This window comes from Felis catus, chromosome A3 (genome assembly GCF_018350175.1).
Source record: "Felis catus isolate Fca126 chromosome A3, F.catus_Fca126_mat1.0, whole genome shotgun sequence".
In the NCBI taxonomy this organism is placed as follows: Eukaryota; Metazoa; Chordata; class Mammalia; order Carnivora; family Felidae; genus Felis; species Felis catus.
The window spans coordinates 109,124,791-109,149,970 of record NC_058370.1 but is presented as its reverse complement, the minus strand read 5'-3'; the positions used below and the strand labels follow the sequence as shown (position 1 = coordinate 109,149,970).

The following is a 25,180-nucleotide window of genomic DNA, read 5'->3' as shown; positions in this document are numbered from 1 at the left end:
AACTAACTAGAATTTAAATAAAAACTTGAAACGAAACCAAACAAAACCCAAAGAGACAAATAAAAAAATATATAAGAAAATAAAATGAAATAATGTCAAAATCAGCAATTAAGTCAAGAAAAGTACTCTACGCTATGTATCTCACACATTTTGACATAATCCATAGATGTCAGGTTAAAGTTATTGGACATTAATAGCTCTGTGTTGTTTTGATCTTTAGTATGAGAAAACAGTTCAAAAAAGAATATGGAAGGAAAAAAAAACAGTAAAAAATATAAACAGAATTTTACTTTTGTTCCATTAGGTCTGTCAATCACAAATACTTCATTCCAGACTTGTATGCCTGTTGTTTCTCTTTCACAACCACCTCGCCATGTAAAGCCAGTCAACGGTTCATTGTTTCCACCAATCCAACTTTGAGAATCCTGTTAAAGTCAAGCATAAATGTAAAATAAAACACAAGAAATAAAGAACTGAGGAGAAGTGTAAGAAATCACCCATTGTTTATTTTATAGATGAGGCAAGGCAGGTAAGTAAGTCCAGCAAGATAAGATACACGGTAACATTACGCAAGTAGTTACGAGAGCAATCCCAAATCCCACCTGAGGTGCTTTGTCTTAGATGTGGTCTCCTACAAACCCGAACCTTCTCAAATCTCAGATTTTTGCTGTCTAGATTTCTATATAAGTGAGGCCACACCCAGTTTTTCCCATTTTGAAAATTTCCTATGTTTAAAAAGCATAAAAAATAGATGCCAGCTATTGTGACATCTTCTTGTACAGATAAGCACAACTCAATTCCAGAGAGAATGGCTGTCAAAAAAGCACCGCTCTCTTAGAATAGCTTATACTAAAAATGCTTTTCACACTGCCTTAATTTTTCTCTTTAAAAAATATCTACTTTAAAAATAACCACAAGACTTGCTTGGACCTGATTCAAACAATTCAATTGTAAGAAGAAAAAAAAAAAGTCTTTTTCAAAACCAAAAGGGAAATCTGAACTCACACTATTTTACTAGGCGGTGCTAACTCAGAGTAAAAATGATTGTTTGGCATGATAACAGTATTGTGGGTAATACTAACAATAACATAGTTCTTATCTTTTAAAAACTCAAGTTTATGGTGAAAAATACGCTTCATATTTGCTTTAAAATATTGCAGCAAAAAACTAAAAGCACAGAGAGGAATACAGATGAAAGAAGATCAGTAAAATGTTGACACATCCAGTGGGATTCGTGATGTTATTCTATCTTTGGATATGTTTAAAATTTTCCCCATAATAAAATGTTTTAACTAAAATCACAGGACTAGGGGCGCCTGGGTGGCTCAGTTGGTTGTTAAGCGTCAACTCTTGATTTGGGCTCAGGTCATGCATGATCTCACAGTTTGTGGGATCAAGCCAAGCCCCAAGTTTGCTTGGGATTCTCTCTCTCCCTCTCTCTCTGCCCCTCCCCTGCTCACACTCACTCGCTCTCAAACACTTAAAATAACATAAATTAAACTAAATTAAATAAAATCACAGGGCTAAATGGTTCTAATTAAAAATTGTGAAATAATATGAAAATTAAAATACTTGTAAGATAATTTATCTGGAAAAGTAAATCTTGGACATAATACATGAGTACCTTTGACAGATATCAAGACCTCTATACTTTAGCATACTTAAAGCCCACACAACCTTTACTCAAAGTACCCCATAGGAAAAATTCCTTTGTTTCAGAAATACTTCTGATAAGCTTAGATACATAGTTCAAAACAAATAACAAAACAACTCAAATTAGGAGTAAAGATGTTTAAGGTAGGCCCAACGAGGGATGTAGAAATTTATGAAAAACAGATAAGGTTGGGGAAAAAAAGTGTTGTCCAGGCCACCACCTAATGTGAAGATCAGCCTTAAACTTCCAACCATCTGTAATTATTCCACAAAACTCCCATCCCCAGTAGGTTACCAATTTTATCAGTCACAAAATTCTCTTCTTCACCTTTCAGAACCTTCAACGTAAGGCCCTCATCTCTCTGTTGGTGACAAGGCTGCCTCATAGCACAACTCCATTCTCACTATATACTAAGGACCTGTGCTTCAGAAGGGACCCTTCACGGGGATTAGAAGATTAATGGTACCCCCTAAACAAGCCCAGTGGGGGCTGTGCCCCTGGACTGTATTTCGGATGCTCCAAATAGATTTTCTTACACCTCCATGCTGTACTCTCCAACCCATTCTTCCGTAGTCATTTAATTTTCCCAACAAGCGATGGAATCATGCTACTGTCCTAAAAAAAGCCATCTGTAGTTCTTCATTTATCTATAGAACTATCTGGAGATCTGTTGAACATAACCAACCTTTACTTTTCCTATCTCTGCTCCCAATATTCCCAATAGTCCCCCTAACACACACACATAATTCTTGTTGCTACCATACCAAAAAGGTCACTATTCCCAAATATTTGTTTAGTATAGCTCTATCTTTTCTACCTGTTCTCTGCTTGAACTGAGCCAGCAATTCAAGAAACTCCCAACTTTTCTGAACTCTTAAAGAATATTATAACTACAGATGGTTATCTTTACACAGCTTTACACTGCACTTCTTGTGAGTCTTAAGAGCACAGGCTATAAATTCCACCTGTTTACCAAACTGCTCCTACCAAAGTATCTCAGCCCATTTTTGGCTCTCACATGTGGATTCTCATTCCGCTAACAATGTTGAAGTGGCACTAAACAAACTGATTATTTTTAAAAGGTCCAAGCTACGTAAATAACTTAAAAGAATCTACCCTGTTAGAGACATCTGTTTTCATTCTACCTTTTACTTATATTCTCATATAGGAGATAGAGAAATAAGATAAATAAGTTCCATGAAGAAGGAAGTTTTGTCTGTTTTTTTCCTCAAAACATAGAACCACATTTCCATGACAATTACTGGCTTGTAGCAGGCACTCAAAATATTTGTTCAAGGGGTGCCTGGGTAGCTCAGTTGGATGAGTGTCTGACTTTGGCTCAGATCACGATCTTGTGGTTGGTGGTTCAAACCCCGCACTGGGCTCAATACTGTCAATGTGGAGCCTGCTTCAGATCCTCTGTCCCCCACTCTGCCCCTCCCCTGCTTGTGTGCACACACATGCTCTCTCTCAAAAATAAATAAAATGTTTAAAAAAATTTTTTAGGGGCACCTGGGTGGCTCAGTCAGTTAAGCGTCCGACTTCAGCTCAGGTCATGATCTCACTCACGGTTCACGAGTTCGGGCCCCTCGCTGGGCTCTGTGCTGACAGCTCAGAGCCTGGAACCTGCTTCAGATTCTGTGTCTCCCTCTCTCTGTCTCACCCCTGCTCATGCACTGCACTTGCTCTCTCAAAAAGAAACATTATTCAATAAATGAATACACAAGAAATTTTAGTTATTAAGCTTCAATGTGTTTTTTGAGCACAAGTAAGAAATATGGAAGAAATATCCCTTTTACTATTCTTCAAAATAATTACACAGACAAGACAGTAAAAATAAACTTTACGAAGTAGAGATGATTGAAATCATAGGCTAACACGTTTGTTAATCTGACCCTCTCTAAAACGTTAAAAAGAATTGGTGTCTCAGGGGTGCCTGGGTGGCTCAGTCAGTTAAGCATCCAACTCTTGATTTCAGCTCAAGTCATGATCTCATGGTTGGTGAGTTCAAGCCCCCCCGCCCCCCCCCGATGGGCTCTACACTGTTGGCACAGAGCCTGCTTGGGATTCCCCGTCTCTCTCTCTCCCTTTCTTTCTGCCCCTTACCACTCATGTGTGCTCACTCTCTCTCAAACCTAAACTTAAAAAACAAAAAACAAAAAAAACAAAAAAAACTGGTGTCTCAAAAAAAAACTAGTGTCTCATTAAAAAAAAAAAAAAAAGGGGGCGCCTGGGTGGCGCAGTCGGTTGAGCGTCCGACTTCAGCCAGGTCACGATCTCGCGGTCCGGGAGTTCTAGCCCCGCGTCGGGCTCTGGGCTGATGGCTCAGAGCCTGGAGCCTGTTTCTGATTCTGTGTCTCCCTCTCTCTCTGACCCTCCCCCGTTCATGGTCTGTCTCTCTCTGTCCCAAAAATAAATAAACGTTGAAAAAAAAATTAAACAAACAATTATCATCTTTTCTTAGTTTACCCTGTAACTAAACTGATCTGATCAGTCAATAAAAGGATGAAAGAAAAGGCAAATCAGAGAGCCTAGCTAATCCCAACTAATAAATTTTGCTATTTTTAAACCTGAAGTTAAGAAGTCTATCTCTGTATCATACTAAATACTGATAACTTACATAAAATGTGTTCATACATTCACTCAACAAGTATTCACTGAACACCCTACCATGTGCCAGCTACTGTTCTAGGTTCTAAGGATACAGCAGTGCATGAGAACAAACATTCCTGCCCTCCAGGAGCATTCTAGTTAATTCTAGAAGCAGAGTCACTGATACTATTTGTCGTAAATTACTAAAAACAAATCTAAGAACTTGAAAAATAGTAATCTTGTACCATTTAGTACTGTGGAGGCAAAAAAAAAAAAAAAAGCCTTAAAACTCAAAATTCCAAAAATAATCAGTCCTCCAGTAAAATTAAAAGGGAAGATCTTTTAGAATAAACCTCAATGGTAAAAAGTAATCTGAAAACACCCGAACTTGAAATACCACGAATAAACATAAGCCCTTGCCAAAAAGACTTACCAATGTAATTATCAACATAACAACCCCTACCTACTCTGAATAGGTAAGACACAAATTCTTACTTCACCATAGGAAAGATAACATTCCTTGGTAACAAAGTGAAACAACAGCTAGGTAAACTTTATCCAAAGGATAAAAAAAAAATGCTGATTGGAAGGGGTATGTGCCCCGCCCCCCATGATTACAGCAGCATTATCGACAATAGCCAAATTATGGAAAGAGCCCAAATGTCCACCGACTGATGAATGGATAAAGAAGATGCGGTATGATATTCAATGGCGAATATTACTCGGCGATCAAAAAGAATGAAGGGGAGCCTGGGTGGCTCAGTCGGTTGAGCATGTCTTCAGCTCAGGTCATGATCTTGTGGTTCGTGGGTTCGAGCCCCACATTAGGCTCTGTGCTGATAGTTCAGAGTCTGGAGGCTGCTTCAGATTCTGTGTGTGTCTCTGTCTCTCTCTCTCCCTGCCCCTCCCCCTCTCGTGCTCTGTCTCTCAGAAATAAATACATGTTAAAAAAAATTTTTTTTAAAGAATGCAATCTTCCATTTGCAACAACACGAATGGAACTAGCGTGTATTATGCTAAGCGAAACAAGTCAGTCAGAGAAAGACAAATATATGATTTCACTCATATATAGAATTTAAGAAACAAAACATGAATATAGGGGAAGGGAAGCATAAATGAGATAAAAACAGAGAAGGAGGCAAACCATATGAGACTCTTAAATACAGGGAACAAACTGAGCGTTGTCAGAGAGGTGTTGGGTGGAGAGATGGGTTAAATGTGGGATGGGCATTAAGGAGGGCACTTGTTGAGATAAGCACTGGGTGTTGTATGTAAGTGATGAATCACTAAATCCTACTCCAGAAACCATTACTATACTACATGTTAACTTGGATTTAAATTAAAAAAAAAGAAAAAGAATATCTTAATCTTATAAATCTACCTCATTTAGGAGGTAGGTTATTAATAACACCCAAATGAGTGGATAGAAAAATATACACATTCTGACCACCAAGCATCATTTAGTGTTTTCACTTAAAATATGTAAGAATACTCCGCAAGTTCTAGAACAAATTAAGAAGCATTAGAGTCTTAAAACAGTTTAAAACTGTCTCACATCTTACCTACCCCCATGTCCAATTCCTCCCTTTAGGGCTACACAAATAGATAACATTAAGACTGACCCAAGTCACAAGCTCAGACAAAGGACAAGTCTATTAACCTAGGTACGTACTAAAGAATTTTAAAAACTTAGTTAAAAGATGTCCTTGACTTTGAAGACCTTATGCTAAGTAAAATAAGCTAGCCGCAAAATAACAAATACCTTATGATTCTACTCATAGGCAGTACCTCGAGTAGTTAAACTCATGGAGACAGAAGAAAATGGTCCATGGAGGGGGAGGGGAAAAATGGGAGTTTCATGGGTATAGAGATTCAGTTTGGGAAGGTAAAAAAGTTCTGGGACATTAAAAGAAAGGAAAACTACAGATCCATATATCCCATGAACACATATGTAAAAATATTCAACAAAACATTAGCTAGTTAAATCTAACAACATTTATTAAAGAATTATCACCACAGCTAAATGGGACTTATTCCATGGGATGCAAGATGGACTCGATATTTAAAACATTAACAATATAATCAATCATATCAAGAAGCTAAGAAAAATCACATGTTCATCAATAGATACATAAGAAGCATTTGACAAAATCCAACATCCGTTCATGATAAAAAAAAAACAAAAAACAAGAAACAAAAGCAAACAAACAAAAAACCTCCCAACAGACTACGAATAAACAGGAACTTCAAAAAAACTCCTACAGCTGAAGTCATACATAATGGTGAGAACCTCACTGCTTCCTCCCTAAAGATTAAGAAAAGAGTAAGGATGTCTTACCACTTGTACTCAACATTGTACTGGAGGTTCTAACCAGGACAGTAGCCAGAGGTACTTCAAAGAGAGAGTAGAGGTACTTAGATTGGAAAGGAAAAACTAAAACTGTATTTACAGGTGACATGATCTAGTATACAGAAAACTCTAAAGAATACACTAAAAAACTATCAGAACTAATGCAGGAATTGAGCAAAGTTGCAGGATACAAGATCAACATAAAAGAAATCAACTGTATTTCTATAAGCTTGCAATGAATGATCTTGAAAATGAAATTAAGAAAACAATTCCAAATGTAAAAGCATCAAAAAAGGAATAAATTTAACAAAAGAAGTAACACATACTCTGCAAATTATAAAGATCTAAATAAAGGGAAAAACATCCCATGTTCATGAACTGGAACACTTAAGATGGCAATACTCCTCAAGTCGATCTTTCATGTTCAACCCAATCACCAACAGAATCCCAGCTAACCTCCCATAGAAACTGACAGGCTAAATCTAAAATTCATACGGAATTGCAAGGGACTGAGAATAGACAAACTTACTACAGAGCAACAGTAATCAAGACAGTATGGTACTGGCATAAGAACAGACCTATATAGACCAATAAAATAAAACTGAGAGTCCAAAAATAAACTTGAGAGTCCAGAAATTAGTTTGATCAACTAATTTTCAACAAAAGTGCCAAGACCATTCAATGGAGAAAGAATAATCTTTCCCACAAATGCTGGGACAACTGGATAAGCAGATATAAGAGAACTGAAGCTAGATCCTTATCTCATTTCATTAACATGATTATATACTAATGTATTATAATTAGTGAAATATTATATATTAGTATATATTCATATAATTATAGCATTGTAAGCCAAATGGTGGAAAACCCAAATATCCATTAACTGATAAAATGTGGTATATCTATACAACAGATTATCGGGTCTTAAAAAGGAATGAAACATGATAATGCTACAACACAAACCTTTAAAAGTGCTAAGTGAAAGAAGCCAATCACCAAAAGACCACATATTTCATTTATATGTATGCACAGAATAGGCAAATCTATAAAAACAAAAAAAAGACTGGTGGTTCCTTAAGACCAAAGGTTTGGGGATGGTGGAAGGGGAAATGATAGCTAAAGGGTACAGGTTTCATTTTTTTCACTGTGAAGGGAAAAAGGTGTTCTAAAATCGATTGTGGCGATGGTTGCACAACCCTGGGAATACACTAAAAACTCATGAAACTATGTGGTTTAAGTGCATAGATTATATGGTATGTCAATTATATCTCAATAAAGCTGTTAAAAGAAAAAATCAAATATATTTAGTACACAAGCTTAACAAAGACTCCCAGTCATACAAAATCCACCCAATAATACTACAAAAGTCTAGGAGGAAAAGGAAGGTCCATTGGAGGTTCTGCTATATATCCATCTATAGTGCAATATGTCATAAACGCTATGGCTTAAATATGCTTTTTTTTTTTTTAAGATTTTTTATTTTTTAGTGATCTCTACACCCAATGCAAGACTTGAACTTACAACCCCAAGATCAAAAGTAGCATTCTCTACCAACTTAGCCAGCCAGGCACTCCTAAACTTGCTTGCTTGCTTTTTTTTTTTTTTTTTAAAGTTTATTTGAGAGAGAGAGAGAGAGAGAGAGAGAGAGAGAGAGAGGGAGGGAGGGAGGGAGGGAGGGAGAGAGAGAGAGAGAGAGAGAGAGAGAGAGAGAGAGAGAGAGAAAGCATAAGTGGGGGAAGGGGAGTGAGAGAGAATCCCAAGCAGGCTCTCTGCACTGTCAGTGGAGAGCCTGGTGCAGGGCTCGAACTCACAAAACAGGAGATTGTGACCTGAGCCAAAGTCACACACTCAACTGAGCCACCCAGGCACCCCTAAACTTGCTTCTTCATGAAAGGATTATGGTGAACATTATCCAAAGTATCTACAGAAAATGCATCCTATTAGTTCTTTTTTAAAAAATGTTTCAAATAGTGAGAACGAAACATTCTTGAAGTAAAACTCGTGAGTTAAGTAGTAAAACTGTCTGGGAGAATAAGGGAGGGAGGCAGGGGGTTAATGACTTTAAGAAAGTATTTCTTGGGGCATCTGGGTGGCTCAGTCAGTTAAGCATCCGACTCTTGGATTTTGGCTCAGGTCACGGTCTCCTGGTTGTGAGACTGAGTCCCATGTTAGGCTCTGCTCTGGGCATGGAACCTGTCTGGGATCCTCTCTCTCTCACCCGCTGCCCGGCCCTGGCTTCTACATGCTCGCTCGTTCTCTCTCTCTCTCTCTCTCTCTCTCTAATAAATAAATATTATAAATAAATAAATACATACATACATACATACATACATAAAATAAAATAAAATAAAATAAAATAAAATAAAATAAAATAAAATAACGTATTTCTTCACCAGAGACCGTTAATACAAAAGAAATTTAAATTATACAAGACTGTTTAACTCCCTGAATGTCTTAAAACTGTGTTTGAGTAATCAGTGTTTATGTTAACCATCTATTACTTACGATATCTTTTAACAGATGACCTAAATAGAATCAAGTACTTTAGAAATAGTAAATTTTAACTCAAAAGGAACAAAGACTTCAGAATGGAAAAAGGTCTGCTAGAACAAATAATTTATGTTCTCTCAAGTCCTCATATGTGATGCCATAGTATCATATTTTTGATGAAAATACAAAACAGGCAGTACATACATTTGGGGCTTAAAGCTGGAGAGCTGTTTGAAAGACTACAAATGACACATTTTCAGGGAATAGATTCAGGAATGCACCCGAGAAAGCCTCTCCTAAGACAGTGCTATAAGGACTTTGAACAATATATTGTAGACTCCTCTGCTTCTGCTTCCTCCAGCTTTGGTAACACTTGTTGAAGTTTTTCTAACTGAAATTACTCACACTAATTTTAGACCTGCACGTGAAAGAACAGATTAGTTTCAACGCAGAAATCAAAATCTAGGAGGAAAAGAACGCCAGTGAGCTAATGGAAAAAAGGTAGTCCACAGTCCACATAACTTCTATACTCACTCCTTAGCTTATATTCAGGGATAAAAATAAGCGAACCAATTTTTATTTTCCTAACTGACTTGAAATTCTGATCAAATTTGGCTGGCTTCTCGCATAGGCAAAAATAGTAATAATATAACACTTAAAATTTCCACAGCTTGTTACATAAGTTACATACATTGCTGCACATATAATGAGTGAAATTCACAAATGTGAATGCAGTTAAAGTAATAATTAAATGAATAAGCTATGTTTCTACAGTAAATATGGTAACAGTTTTATAAGCATGACCCTGTATAGAGTACAACGATGACCTAAAATTAACACAATGCATACCTATCAGAATTGCTAAAGTTAAAAAGACTGACAATACTGTTCATAAGATGTATAACAAATTTAAGTCTCTTACATTGCTCAAGGAAGTGCAAATTGGTAAAACCACTTTGGAAAAAAATTGTGGCAGTCCCTAGTACAGTGAAATGGGCTTTATGAACCTAGCATTTCTACTCCTGGTTATATACCCAACAGAAATAAGTGATTATGTCACCAAGACTTACACACAAATATTCATGGTAGGTTTATTCATAATGGACAAAAATTACAAACAACCCATATGTCTTTCAAAAGAAGGAGTAAATAAATCGGTATCTTCACCCAATAACCTACCACTCAGCACTAACAAACAACAATTACTGGATCATGCAATAACATGGATAAATCTCTTAGATTCAATGTTGAGTCAATGAAATCACACATAGGAGCGCATACTTTATGTAAAGTGCTTTATGTAAAAAGCTTTACATTTATGTAAAGCTCAAGGGTAGACCAAACTAATCTATAGTGATGTGGATCAGGATGGTGGTGGACTCTGAGTATTGGAGATAGTAATACTCGGCAGGGGAAATGAGAGAGCCTTCTAGAGTGCTGGTAGTATTCTCCTTCTTGATCTGAGTGGCAGTGGTTACAAAAAGTATAGGTACACAAAAATTTACTGGCTATCCTAAGATTTATGCACTTTATTATTATATGCAAGTTATACCACACAAAAAAAACAAAAGAATAAAATGACCCTAGGCAGAACCTTTTAAAAAATACTGTTCATCCTCTAAATACATTCTTTCTTAAAAAAGGAACATGAAACAAACCAAGTTTTCCTTCATGCATTCACACATTTCTCACAAGCCCCACATCTCAGACAATGTTAGCCTTAGGAAAAAAAAAAAGGGTGAAATCAAGTTCAATATCCCATATGGCCAATTTGGAGATATTTGTGCTTTTGGCAAATTATATGTAGCAGCACATATGATCTTTAAAAACTGTTCTTACTCCTGATCTCTGGAAGCAGTTCTGGGAGCAGCTCTTTAAATAATAATAATAATAATAATAATAATAATAATATCATCTACAACTTCTCTTAAAATGTCTTTAGCAATTATGTTATAAATGGGGTCAAAACTCTTTACTCATTAAGCATATAGATACCAGTGGGCAGCAAAAAAGTTACCAAGCATGCACTATCTCAACTTCTGAAGTAAACAGTGAAAAGTAAACACTAACAACAACAACAAAAAAAACAGTTTAGTGTAGGTAAAGGATCAAACATCATTTTACATAGTAGTTTTAAGAATAAAGGCTTTAGAATCAAATTGCCTGGTTTATATCTCAGCCTCGCCACCTCCTTTGAACCTCATTTCCTCAACTATCAAGCTGAAATACTAACACTACTGCATAGGGTGAATGTGACTACTGAGGGAAATAATACCTATTTAATGTTCAGTAATCAGAATACCTAGAATTCAGTAAAGATTCAAAAACTGTTATCTTAAAAGATAATCTGGGGGGGTGCCTGGGTGGCGCAGTCGGTTAAGCGTCCGACTTCAGCCAGGTCACGATCTCGCGGTCCGGGAGTTCGAGCCCCGCGTCAGGCTCTGGGCTGATGGCTCAGAGCCTGGAGCCTGTTTCCGATTCTGTGTCTCCCTCTCTCTCTGCCCCTCCCCCGTTCATGCTCTGTCTCTCTCTGTCCCAAAAAATAAATAAACGTTGAAAAAAAAATTAAAAACAAAACAAAAAAAAAAGATAATCTGGGGACACCTGATTCCTGATTTCTGCTCAGGTCATGATCTCAAAATTCGTGAGGTAAGTCCCACATCAGGCTCTGCACTAACTGCAAGGAGCCTGTTTGGGATTCTCTCTCTCCATCTATCTTTGCCCCTCCCCCATTTTATCAAATACAAATAAATAAGCTAAAAAAAAAAAAAGATAATCTGCACTTCCTCATGGAACAATACATCATCTTGGAAGTGCTCTTACCCAAAAGTCAAACCTGAGTCTGATCAAGTCCTTAATTTAAATAACAATTTACAGCAAATTCAAAGGACAAAGGAACATGTAAAAATTACACTAATGGGATAAAATCAGCAAATCCAGACTGGGAAACTCTCTAAGACCAACAGTCAGTTTCTTCAACAAATAAACTGCTAAGAAAAATAGATGGAGGGAAACCTAAAAAAAAAATTAGAAACACTTTAAAGACAACCAATCACAATGTGGACCTCATTTAGTTGGCTCTTGACTCTAAGCAAACTGTTAAAAATGAAAAAATTAAAATATCTGAGTCAACTGGAAAATTGATCCCATATATTAACCTTATATATACCTAACTTAAGGAATGATTTATTTTTATGTACGATATTACTGTAAGGTCCAAAAAACCCGTCATACTGAAATATTTACAAATGAGATGATATATCTGGACATATTCACAATATAAAAGGTACAGAGTGAGTTGGCATATAGATGAAATGAGATTGAGAGTTGATAACTGTAAATACATGAGCATTCATTATACTGTTATCTACTTTTACATGTGTTAAAAATTCTTCATAATAAAGTTATTTTAAAAAAAAGAGAGAATGATATAAAAGTACAAGCAACTCTGTACACAATTCAGACTCTTTCTTTATCTAGCGCACCTGGGTGGCTCAGTCCATTAAGCGTCGGACTTCGGCTCAGGTCATGATCTCAACGGTTTGTGAGTTCGAGCCCCGCATCCAGCTCTGTGCTGACAACTCAGAGCCTGAAGCCTGCTTCAGATTGTGTCTCCCTCTCTCTCTGCCCCTCTCCTGCTCACACTGTGTCTCTCTCTCTCTCTCAAAAATAAATAAATGTTAAAAAAAATTTTTTTTTTTTAAAAAGACTAGAAGAGATCAGTTAACAGCTCTCACCAATGCTTAGTGTTCAATATACCAAGTATTAACGTTTATATAATTTAATTCTACCAAATTCAGTTTTGACCTTCCTAAGCCAACTCCTAAAACTGAAATTCCTTTACATGATAATTTGATCAGCATTTTTCTAATAATTCCTATTATCACAGGAGTTATCTACTTTGGAAGCTTGGGATTCACAAAAATCAGCTCACTAAAACTTACAAGATGAAAGCAAATATCCACTGACAATTAAATGAATAAATAAAATGTGGTATAATCACATAGTGGACACCAAAGTAACAAAAATAATGATCACTCCATGCAAAAAAATGGGCACATTTCATAGATAAAGAAATAAACCAAACACAAATTCTTATGACATGATTTCATTCATGTGAAGTTCAAAAACCAGTCTGGGGTACACAAGAGTTCAGAACAGGGGTTACTGTTTGGGGTTAGATATTAACCGGGAGGGACATAACCAGGTGGGGGGGACAGTTCTAGATCTTCATCTGGGTGGTGGTAATAGGGGTGTATACATATGTAAAATTTCAGCAAGCTATACACTTGAGATTTGAGTACTTTCCTATATATAAATTATACTTCAGGGAAAAAAAGGGAAATTCAAAAGAAGAAGAAATACATTTGCCTAAACTACATCCCCAACAACCAAATCAGCATTAGAAAGGGAAAGACACAGAATACTTGAGTCTATATATCTATTTCACAGGGAAAAGTCTCCCTCGCTCCCAATACTGTCTCTCATCACAGATTTTCATCTCTTCTTGTGTAACTGCCTACTTTTACACATGACATAGGATTTTTTTTAAATATGGACATAATAGATCTAACAGTTTGCATGTAAACTTTAAAAAAAATTTTAATGTTTATTTATTTTTAAGAGAGAGAGAGAGAGAGAGCAAGCAAAGTAGGAGCAGAGAGAGGGAGACACAGAATCTGAAATAGGCTCCAGGCTCTGAGCTGTCAGCACAGAGCCCGATGAGGGGCTTATACTCACAAACCCTGAGATCATGACCTGAGCCCAAGTTGGATGCTTAACTGACTGAGCCACCCAGGCGCCCCTGCACATAAATTTTTATAATTATTTCATCTATAGCTTTTTAAGAATGACTTTTACAAGTAATAAATATTCTACTTACAAATTGTTAGGTTCACTAACAACTTGAATTTTTGTGGTATTTCTCATATACGGCATTCATAGTAAATGTCCTAAGTGATATCTTTAGAAGTTCAAAAGGTCTTGGGGCGCCTGGGTGGCGCAGTCGGTTAAGCGTCCGACTTCAGCCAGGTCACGATCTCGCGGTCCGGGAGTTCGAGCCCCACGTCGGGCTCTGGGCTGATGGCTCAGAGCCTGGAGCCTGTTTCCAATTCTGTGTCTCCCTCTCTCTCTGCCCCTCCCCCATTCATGCTCTCTCTCTGTCCCAAAAATAAATAAACGTTGAAAAAAAAAATTTTTTTAAAAAAAGAAGTTCAAAAGGTCTTCTACATTATGAATTCAGTAAATCAGCAATTTTAGTCACCTTCTGTTATATTTCATGGTTAGAGTCTAACTACAGAATTGATTAACTCCAACATACATAAGAGAATTTTATTCTAGAAAAAGGTTTAGTTCACCTCTTAAGCTTACAAAAGACTAATTTCTTTCCTCCTATACTTTAAAAACAACCTATTTTCGGGGCGCCTGGGTGGTGCAGCCAGTTAAGCGTCCGACTTCAGCCAGGTCACGATCTCGCGGTCCGGGAGTTCGAGCCCCGCGTCAGGCTCTGGGCTGATGGCTCAGAGCCTGGAGCCTGTTTCCGATTCTGTGTCTCCCTCTCTCTCTTCCCCTCCCCTGTTCATGCTCTGTCTCTCTCTGTCCCAAAAATAAATAAACGTTGAAAAATAAATAAATAAATAAAATTTAAAAACAACCTATTTTCAAAATATAAGTAGCAATTCAAAAAAAGAAAACTGTGTAGAAAGCTGTTTCCTTCACAAGAGAATGAGAACTGAAAGTCAGAATTTTCCCCTATAATTTAGAAATGTTTGGTAAATGTTTGGGTGGCTCAGTCAGCTAAGCATCTGGCTCTTGATTTCAGCTCAGGTCATGATCTCACAGTTTGTGGGTTGGAGCCCCACTCTGCACTCTGCGCTAGCAGCTTGGAACCTGCTTTGGATTCTCTCTCTTTCTCTCTGCCCCTCTCCTGCTCCTGCTGTCTCTCAAAAAAATTAAAATAAAAAAAAAAGATTTGGTAAAAATCTCAGAATAGTCTTAGTTTTAAGAACTACTGAAGTTTTTGTTTGTATCCAACAGAAAAGAGCTCATGTTCATGTGCTCTTGTGTTACGATTACTAACTACTTAAAATGAAAACAGTCATCTATTTCTAAATCATATGTAAAAAATTTGTATTTAGCTTCTTTAGTGAACTACACCCTTACCCAGGTCAATAAAAAGGACATATGAAGTCAATATAAGCCATGTTCATCTCCTACCTCCCTCAGCATCCCACCTTTGCAGGCAGATAGGTTAATGAAATAAATTCAAAACTATCTCCTTCTTTAATTTCATTCTCTTAGGAAAAGCATGACCCACCACCAATCAGTGTAAGCTGAGGCATGTTATCCCAAAACTCAACAATGTTTAATGCCATTTTCAATTAACAGAATAAATTATTTATAGCATAAATTCTCTATGGAAAGCATATCAGTGAAAATTAATAAAGATGTTTCAGCCTAGAAGCCACTAACCAGGTGTGTAACCTCACTCAGGCCCTCATAACCTTCCCGTGGCTTCAGCGTCTTCCCCAGGAAAAGAACTGCAAACACATGACACATGTGTGGACTGCTACTCTCCTCTGAACAACCACTACTAATTGATCAGAGATGGATTCAGAAATGGCACCTGAGGTGAAACTTATCTGTCATTGCTAGGCAAATGATCTAAGCTTCTTTCCCCTTTGAACATTCTGTCTGTGACCTACTTGGAATCAAATACATTTGCAGGAACAGCTCAGACACACATAAATATGATATATACAAGCTTACTTAAGGAGTCAGAACCTCAAATATCATCTTTAAAGGCACAGTCTTTAAAAAAAAAATATGCCACTATTCATTTCTCTATTTCAGATGTAAAACTGTGGGAAATAATCAAGTCTAAATGGATGAAATACTGTATCTTTCTCAATTTGCTAAACATGTAAAATAGTGTCATTTAATATGAATTACATTCCTGATACTCAGGCATTCCTGATGATGCCTAAAGAGATCCCTACAAAAAGAATTTACTGAAAAGCTTCCTGGAAAATCAACTGTTACTTACCTTAAGGCAGATGCATACACACCCAGTTTCAGATTAATATAGAACTCATAAAGGTGAGCACCCTGACAAGAGCTTAGATAATTACATAACTCTGTCAAAGTGTTATTTCTAGCATCTTCACGTGGCTTCTGAATGTCAAACGCCATGTAAGGAAAGTCCTTTCTTCTAAATGCTCCACTCCAAATTTCCAATTCCTTCTTCTTCGTCCCTATCAAATTCCCATTCCCTCAGCCCAACTTTCAACTGTTAGAAAAACACTGATTTAAGTAAAATTATTTTTTGCTTTTTTTCAGAGGAAAAATTCCAAAGTCAGGAAGGGGGAGGGAAATAACAATTGCCTGGTACCATCAAAAAGTATTTGGAATCAAATATAAATTTGATTTATATTTATTAAAAATAAATCAAGTATAAATTTATGGACAGAGGGAGATTCAATGATCAAAACAGAAAATAAGTGCTTACAGCAGGCTAGTTAATGTTAGGTGAGGGAGACATGGTAACCAAGAGAAGACCCATTCCTGACAGAAGTTAAACTAGCCAGGAAAAACAAGTAACTAAAGCAGTTTCAATGAAACAAATGACTAGTGCCATGAGAGTTAGGAGAAGGACATAATATAGTCTTAAAAAACAGAGAAGGCCTCGGGGCGCCTGGCTGGCTCAGTCGTAGAGCATGCAACTCTTGATCTCAGGGTCATGAATTCAAGCCCCACACTGGGCGTGGCCCTACTTAAAAAAAAAAAAAATCAGGGAAGGCCTCCTATGAAAAGATCAGCCAAGGATACAGCAACATTTGAGAAATAACATGACACAGCTGAGGAATTGCAAAAACTACAGTATACCTGACACAGAGAAGCAAGATATGAAACTCAGAGATTACCGAAGACCAGGGAAGCCACACTAAGGAACTGGACTTCATCTCAAAATGTAATAGTCACTGAAGCTGACTTATTTGAAAGAGCACAGATGTACTTCTACAAAAGTCTCTATCAGCCTACTTCACCCATTATTGTAAAGGTGATCAAAAAAAGGGGAGGCGTGAAGAAATAACCAAAAGGGAGAGAACAGCGTATCAGAGGCTTTAAAATATACTCAGACACCTTGGGTTAGAGCTACAATGCCTGTAACATAGATGCTCAGTCACATGCATCCATATGGACTGCACGCAAAATGGAATTATGGAGATGAGGAAGAATCAAGAACTCAAACGAACTTAGATTACTGTCTTAACTGAGAAGTCTTAGCAAGAACTGGATTTTTGTAAAATGAAAGACACAGCTCTTACTGTGTTTTGCCTATTATTTTTAAACAGGGTTGGTTGGCTGTTTTTTGTTTTTAACTGGGTTCAATTTAAAAGACACTATTCACCTTGTTATACATATATCTAAGCATGAAGTCCAGTAGAAATGATTTCCCTTTACGAAAAGCTCCTGCCACGGATACCACTACTATGTTAAGATCTCGTATGTGTTCCTGTAGCAATATCTGCTCCAAAGCTTCTTCATCGAGCTCAAAGTTATGGTCATCTTCATGAGCAAGAACAATCTGTACTGGACATGGTTTCTTCATAACCTCATCAGAGTTTACTAGGTCATCATCTTCATGATTCTCACCTAAAATTAAAAAAAAGAGAAAAAGTTTACTTGAATTCCTGCATTACAAACTTCTCCTAAGGGATCACAACTAAAGCAAAATTTCAAGTAACTTCCCCTTTGTTACAGATCGTCTGCAAAAAGTGATATTCAAGTACATATTGGATTTCTCACTCCCTCTATAGTAGGACCAAGAATATTGCTAAGATTTCCCACTATACACACAGATAAGCACAATACTAAGTATAGCCTCTACTATTAAGTCTAAACAGCTAATTGTGAACAGTAGCTGTTTCTTGAGCACTGCATTATTCTATAAACAATTTCTGCTACTGTATGCACACTGAAACCGGATCTACGCGAGGGGAGGATGGGGGTGGGGGTCAATTTTACCTAATAATTCAAATTCCAATTTTCCTGGTAGGCATTTCCTGGATATTATTCCAAGTTACAAAGATTAAAACATATGAATTGTAAACATTTTTCACTATGAAACTTAAATGGCTACGCTAGGGTCCTAAGAAGTTTCTAAAACCGACACTAGTGGTAAAGTTAATGAGTCCGTAATTTAGTAAGAGTAACCTAATAGTACAGCTTCCTTTATTAAAGCAAAGCACAGGATTGATGTTCTGTTGGAAAACACAAAATGAATAGTCAGTGAGGTACAGAAACTATATCCTATATCCTATAGTTTCCTATAGTATCCTATAGTTTCATCTGCCTCTGGGCTCTTACAGACCACAACCACCATTTCAAATTACCTAACTCCCCAAAACAGGTATATCAACTCTTCCTTTGTTCACCCAGCACACCAAAACAAGGTAATCTTTGCAGAACTTTACTGAATAGTAATGAAGAAATAACGATAAAACACACAACAGCAGGAGATGCCTGTGTCACACTGACAGCACAGAGCCTGCCTGGGATTCTCTCCCTCCCTCCCCCTAAACCTCTCCTGAGCACACACATGGTCGTTTGTTTTCTCTCTCTCTCTCTCTCTCAAAATAAATAAACACTTAAAAAAAAAAGATATGCAACAGCAGAGACAAGTTTCTAAAGTTTAGGTTTCTGTCCTTTTAATAAAACAAAACAAACAAAAACACCTAATAGCTAATTTCAGAGACTTCTATCCCTTGTCAGGCTTTCTTCCCTATCAATTGCTTGATCCCATGTAGCCAAATCACTGGTAGGGACCTTATCCTCCCCCACCCCAACATTTTTAAGAGACTCTCCCCTTGAGTCTGTCTACTAAATGACCCTTTGCAATCTAAGGAGACATACAGTATCTACTGTGTTCAGTGCAATGACAGTCCCTTCTCTCCCAGGAGACAGCCAGTCCACTGAGGAGTGGCATATTAGTAGCCAACACGGCAAGAATACCTTATCCAACTAACCACTATTCTTAAAGATTATACATCTACATTCATGGCTCTTTTTTTCCCCTAGAAAGAAATATCTAGCTTGTTTGATTTGCAAAAACTATGAGAGCCTTTTCTTCCATCACAAGGCACCTTTAACTGAACATAGCAAAAGCAGCAACACTATTTCAAAATGTGCTACAAACAGTGACAATATAAAGAGCAAGCAATTTCAAAGGAGAATCATTGGAAGTAAAAGCAATCAATATTTAATTAAAGATGATATTGTCACTTCCAGTTTCAATGGTATACAAATACAGAATGGTACCTAACTGGTCTCCCTTTTTGCTCCCTCCTTTAAACCAATCTAGGGGCGCCTGGGTGGCTCAGTGGTTAAGCGGCCGACTTTGGTTCAGGTCATGATCTCGTGGTCCATGAGTTCGAGCCCCGCGTCGGGCTCTGTGCTGACAGCTCAGAGCCCGGAGCCTGTTTCAGATTCTGTGTCTCCCTCTCTCTGACCCTCCCCCGTTCATGCTCTGTCTCTCTCTGTCTCAAAAATAAATAAAACGTTAAAAAAAAATTTTTAAACCAATCTAAATTCCACAGAGTAGTAACAAAATAATATAGATAAATGTGACTGTTATTAAATTACTCTCCTTGAAATCACTGTTACAGAGCATTAACAACTAAAATCCTACACATACCTTATAAAATCCTGTACTCACTGCCAAATCTCTCCTGCCCCAAATACATTTGGTGCTACTCTTGCCTGTGTAAACTACGAATAGACAAGCTAGCCTTTTTTCGGATTCTTATGCTACTAAAGCTCTTTCTAGACTCATATTTCACTGAGGATATTCCTTTGTCTGGAATATTCTTTTCCATGTTGTTGCCCTAATCAACTCATGCTTATTCCTTAAGCCTCCGTTTAAACATCATTTCCTAAACGTCATTTCCTCAGGAATATCTTTCCTAAGGTTCCTAATCAAGTTTAGTCCTCCCATACTCCCCTAATCTGAATCTACCCATCATTTGAATATTTATGAAAATGCTTATTTATTATAGGTCTCCCCCTCTAGACTGCCAATCCTCTGTTTAAAACCCTCAATTAGCTTCCCATTGTAACCAGAAAATATACAGAAAAAAACAAAACTCTGAAGGTCCTGACCATGACCTCCACAATCCTATGTGATCTGGCCCTTGCAATCGAAATCGGGACCTCTTTCTGTTCCTTGAACAGGTCAAACCTGTTTCCCACCTTAGAATCTTTGTCCTGTGTTCTCCCCTGTCTGGAATGTTCTGTCCCTAGAAACTCATGTGGCTTTTTATCTTCCATCATCTAGGTCTCAGCTCAAATGTTCCCGTAAGTGTGGCCTTCCTTGACCATTCAGTCTACACACCCTTCCACATCACTTTAACAAAACAGGTTTTGTGGTTTTTTTTTTTCCATAGTCCTTTTCAATATCTAAAATAACCCTTTTTCATTTGTTTACATTTCTGCCTTATATCTCTCCCTCCATAGAAAGTATATACCACAAAAATAAGAATCTCAATCATCCTGTTGGTCACTCTATCTCCCAGCACCCCGAATAGTGCTTGGCACCTAGCAGGTGCTTAATAAATATTTCTTGAATGAAAGAAATTTACACATTTTACTCAGGAGTTTTATACCCACCTGCCCCTAGGTATTTTACAAGCAAATCTGACAATCACATAACTAGTTTGGGAAAATACTTCCAGCAACTCAAGAGTAGTATATTTATCACAAAATTACAGTGAGAAGTATGAAGTTCTACTAATACACTAATTAAAAAGAACCCAAAATGAGTAAGTGCTAAAATATCACAATGACCAAATTTGGAGATTGCTGATTTTGTTAAAGCCAACAAAGAGTCTTGTTCTTACTGTAAAGAAAGCATTAGTTTCTTAAAAATAAAACAAACAAGGGCCCTTGGGTGGCTCACTTGGTTAAGCATCCAACTCTTGATTTCAGCTCAGGTCATCTCATGATTCGTGAGATCAAGGCCCACATTGGGCTCTGCACTGACAACACAGAGCCTGCTTGAGATTCTCATTCTCTGTCTGTCTCTCTGTCTCTCCCTCTCCCTCCCTCCCTCTCTCCCTCTCCTCCCTCTGACCCTTCCCCACTCACTGCATTCTGCTTCTCTGTCAAAATTAACATTAAAAAATAAAGAAAAACAAACCACTTGTTTTTAACAAGCTATTAACTTGAAATTTCACCTAGATTGGTTGACTACAGTTACCATGTAGCCAATTTTCTTTTATTAGCGTGGATAAAGATAGGTACCTCAGATATACAGGCAGCAGGTGTCTACGTTTTTGTCACCATTTCTAGGCTACAGACCTCTAAAGTGAAGTGCAGCAAACATGTTTCAAAAGCATGATGGAGCACGACACGGTTCACTAAGTTTACTCCCCCACCATGATTTCTCTACCATTTTTGTACTAACTACAGACACAGTACTTCATTCATCAAACACTGATATAAGCAACTAAATACAAGAATTGTACATTTCGGGGTGCCTGGGTGGCTCAGTCGGTTGGGCGGCCGACTTCGGCTCAGGTCACGATCTCGCGGTCCCCGTGAGTTTGAGCCCCGCGTCGGGCTCTGTGCTGACAGCTCAGAGCCTGGAGCCTGTTTCAGATTCTGTGTCTCCCTCTCTCTGACCCTCCTCCGTTCATGCTTTGTCTCTCTCTGTCTCAAAAATAAATAAACGTTAAAAAGAAAAAAATTAAAAAAAAAAAGAATTGTACATTTCATCAGACTACCTGTAAACATTAACATTCAGTGATTACCTACAACTGGAAATCTTTTTAAATTTAGCATTGCTCTAAGATTTTAAATTGAAGTTAAATGCTAGGCAGAGAATAGTGATTTTATTTCCATTTTTCAACGCCAAAAAATGACTGAAGTAGACTTCGACCATCCAATAAATTTTCCTGATTCACTGTTTCCAGTCAGTTCTCCCCCACTCTACCGCCTAATGCATCTTTCAAGGTCAAAGCTGAAAGATACCTACAGCAGATCAACTGTTCCTCAGCTATTTCCCCATACTTAACACTAAGTATACTTAACCTATTTGCCACAAGGCCTACAAAAAAAAAAACTTGTCTAAGTGAAAAAAAAGATCAGTGGTTGCTAGGGGTTGGGGGGGGAGGAGACACGACCAGGTGGAGCGCAAGGATTTTGACGGCAGTTAAACTATTCTCCCTGATGCTACAGAGATAGACGCAAGGCATCATACATATGTCAAAACCCACAGAATATACAACCCCATAAATGAAGCCTAATGAAAACTGTGGACTTTAGGGAATAATGATGTGTCAGTGAAGATTCATCAGTTGCAACAAAGGTGCCACTCTGGTGTGGAGCAGGGCAGCTGTTGGTGTGTGGGGACAGGGGGTACATGTACACTCTGTATTTTCCACTCAATTTTGCTATGAATTGCTCTAAAAAAAGAAGTCTATATAAAAAAAAAGACATTTGTCTTTTTGATTGCTCTTTAAACACACTGATCTTAAATCTGCCAAATTCATACAGTCAGTATACATTCCAACAGCAAAATTTACACTTCAGAACTGACCTAGATCCGTCTGCAAACTTCAGGCATAATTACACACTAAGGCAACATAAAGATGCTAGAAATCTGCATTACAATAAAATGTTACTAACGTTACATTATTTCAGCCCAAAATTAAATTTGTAGAGAGAGAACCAAGTAAGGAGTAATTCACTTCTCAAAAGCAATGAAAGTATAGTTATTCAAAAGCAATGAAAGTGTAAGTTATTCACATTCCAACTAAAAACTTGAAACAAATTCTTATGGAAAGTAGCCTGCATTCAGTCTACTCAGTCTATTTACAAAAATTAGCAGTTTGACAAAAGCAATGTTTTGGTGCCTGGCACCTGCCCTCAACATTTACACCCTACAACCATATGAAAACAGTATCCAAGTATTCAGAAGTTTATTCTAGCACGTATTTTTTAAAGCCTTAAAGAGTTCATACCACGGCAAACCTATTTGTAGGAATTTGTTGTAAGAAAATAAAGATGCTAGGGGCGTCTGGGTGGCTCAGTTAAGCGTCCAACTTTTGATTTAGGCTCAGGGCATGATCTCTCGGTTCGTGGGTTTGAGCCCCGCATCAGGCTCTGTGCTGATAGCTCAGTGCCTGGAGCCTGCTTCGGATTCTGTGTCGTCTTCTCTCTCTGCTCCAACCCTGCTTGCACTCTGTCTCTCAAAAATGAATAAAGGTTAAAAAAAAAAAAAGAGTACAAAATGATACAACCACTTTGAAAAACTTTTTGGTAATACCGTATAGAAAGTTAAACATTTGTCCCCCAAAAAATCTCTGTGCCCAATGTGGGGCTTGAACTCATGACCTCGAGATCAAGAGTCACGTGTTCCATTGACTGAGCCAGCCAGGAGCCCCAGTTAAACATATTTACCATACAACCATCAATCACACCCCTAGGTACTTAAAAGAGAAATTAAAACATTATGACAAAAAAACCTGAAAATGAATGTTCATAGTAGCTTTATTCATAATGACCATAAACTGGAAACAACCCAAATATCCATTTACTGGAGAATGCATAAATTGTGTTAAATCCATACAATGGACTATTACTTAGAAAGGAAAAGAAATGGGGGTGCCTGGGTGGCTCAGTTAAGTGTCTGACTTTGACTCAGGTCATGGTCTCGCGGTTCATGGGTTCGAGCCCTGTGTTGGGTGCTGTCCTAACAGCTTAGAGCCTGGAGCCTGCTTCTGATTCTGTATCTCCCTCTCTCTCTGTCCCTCCCCTGCTCACGCTCTATCTCTGTCTCTCAAAGGTGAATAAATGTTTTAAAAAAAAAAAAAGAAAAAAGAAAAGAAAAAAGGAAAAGAAATGAATTACTGAAATACACAATAACACTTATAAATCTAAAAAGCTATATACTAAGTGAAGGGAGCCACACACAAAATGCCATACTGAGTCTGCATACATGAAATTCTAGAAAAAGTAAAACTACAGTAACAGAAAGCAGATCACTAACTACCAAGAGCTGACGGTAGGGGGAGAGAAACTGACTACTGCTACAAACTGAATGTGGGTCCCCCAAATTCATATGTTGAAGCCCTAATCCCCAATGTGATGGTATCTGGACGTGGGGCCTGTTGAGGGGGGGTAATAAGATCCCGGGGGTAGAGCCCTCATGTACGGGATTAGTAAGAGACTTGAGAGAAAGAACCTCTTTCTCCACCTGTGAGGACACACAAGACAGCCATCTGCAAACCAGAAAAGAGGACTGAAACCAAATCTGCTGGCACCTTGATCTTGGGCTTCCCAGCCTTCATAACTGAAAAATAAATGTCTGCTTAAGATGCCCAGTCTATGCTAATTTGTTATAGCATCCCAAGTTAAGACAACTATAATGGGGTACAAGGGAACATTTTCAGATGATGGAAATGTTCTATATCATGATTGTGGTGGCGGGGATGGTGGTTACAAAACTATGCATTCATCGAAACTCATCAAAAGGTACTCAAAACTCAGTGAATTTTATGTAAATAATTTCAGTATGGCAGATTTTGAAAAAAATCACATGCAGCCTATTCCCCTTAGCACTTTCATTTATTAAATGAGAGGATAAAGCAGTACAACCAACTTATTAATCATTTTCCAGAACAAAAATATTCTAATTAGTATTGTCCCCATCAAGGAATATTGCCCATGAAGGTTATACTCCAATGTGATGAAAAATTAGAGCTGTCCAGGGGTGCCTGGGTGGCTCAGTCGGTTAAGCAGCCAACTTCCACTCAGGTCATGATCTCGTGGTTTGTGAGTTCGAGCCCCAGGTCAGGCTCTGTCCCAACAGCTCAGAGCCTGGAGACTACTTCGGATTCTGTGTCTCCCTCTCTCTCTGCCCCTGCCCCATTGGTTCTCTGTCTCTCCCTCTCTCTCAAAAATAAATAAATGTTAAAAAAAATTTTTTTAATAAAAAATAAAAAAAAATTAGAGCTGTCCAATAATTCTGACATTGCTCAAATTCAATTTAAAATGTTTTCTCTTGACCTGAATTCAGGAGCTGGAAAATATAA

General features: G+C 37.7%; 1 protein-coding gene across 5 annotated transcripts in view; it reads right to left on the bottom strand.

Moving 5' to 3' along the window:
- The window catches only part of ATL2 (atlastin GTPase 2), a 60,362-nt gene that overhangs the window by 17,060 nt on the left and 18,122 nt on the right, over nucleotides 1-25,180 (bottom strand). For 4 of the 5 annotated variants that reach the window (XM_023251943.2, XM_023251946.2, XM_023251945.2 and 1 more), the window contains exons 2-3: nucleotides 17,497-17,741; nucleotides 291-425 (exon numbers count right to left, since the gene is read on the bottom strand). In XM_023251943.2, coding sequence (XP_023107711.1) covers nucleotides 291-425; nucleotides 17,497-17,741 — 380 coding nt within the window. The remainder of the gene's footprint in view (nucleotides 1-290; nucleotides 426-17,496; nucleotides 17,742-25,180) is intronic. The other variant, XM_045054683.1, reaches the window with a different exon arrangement.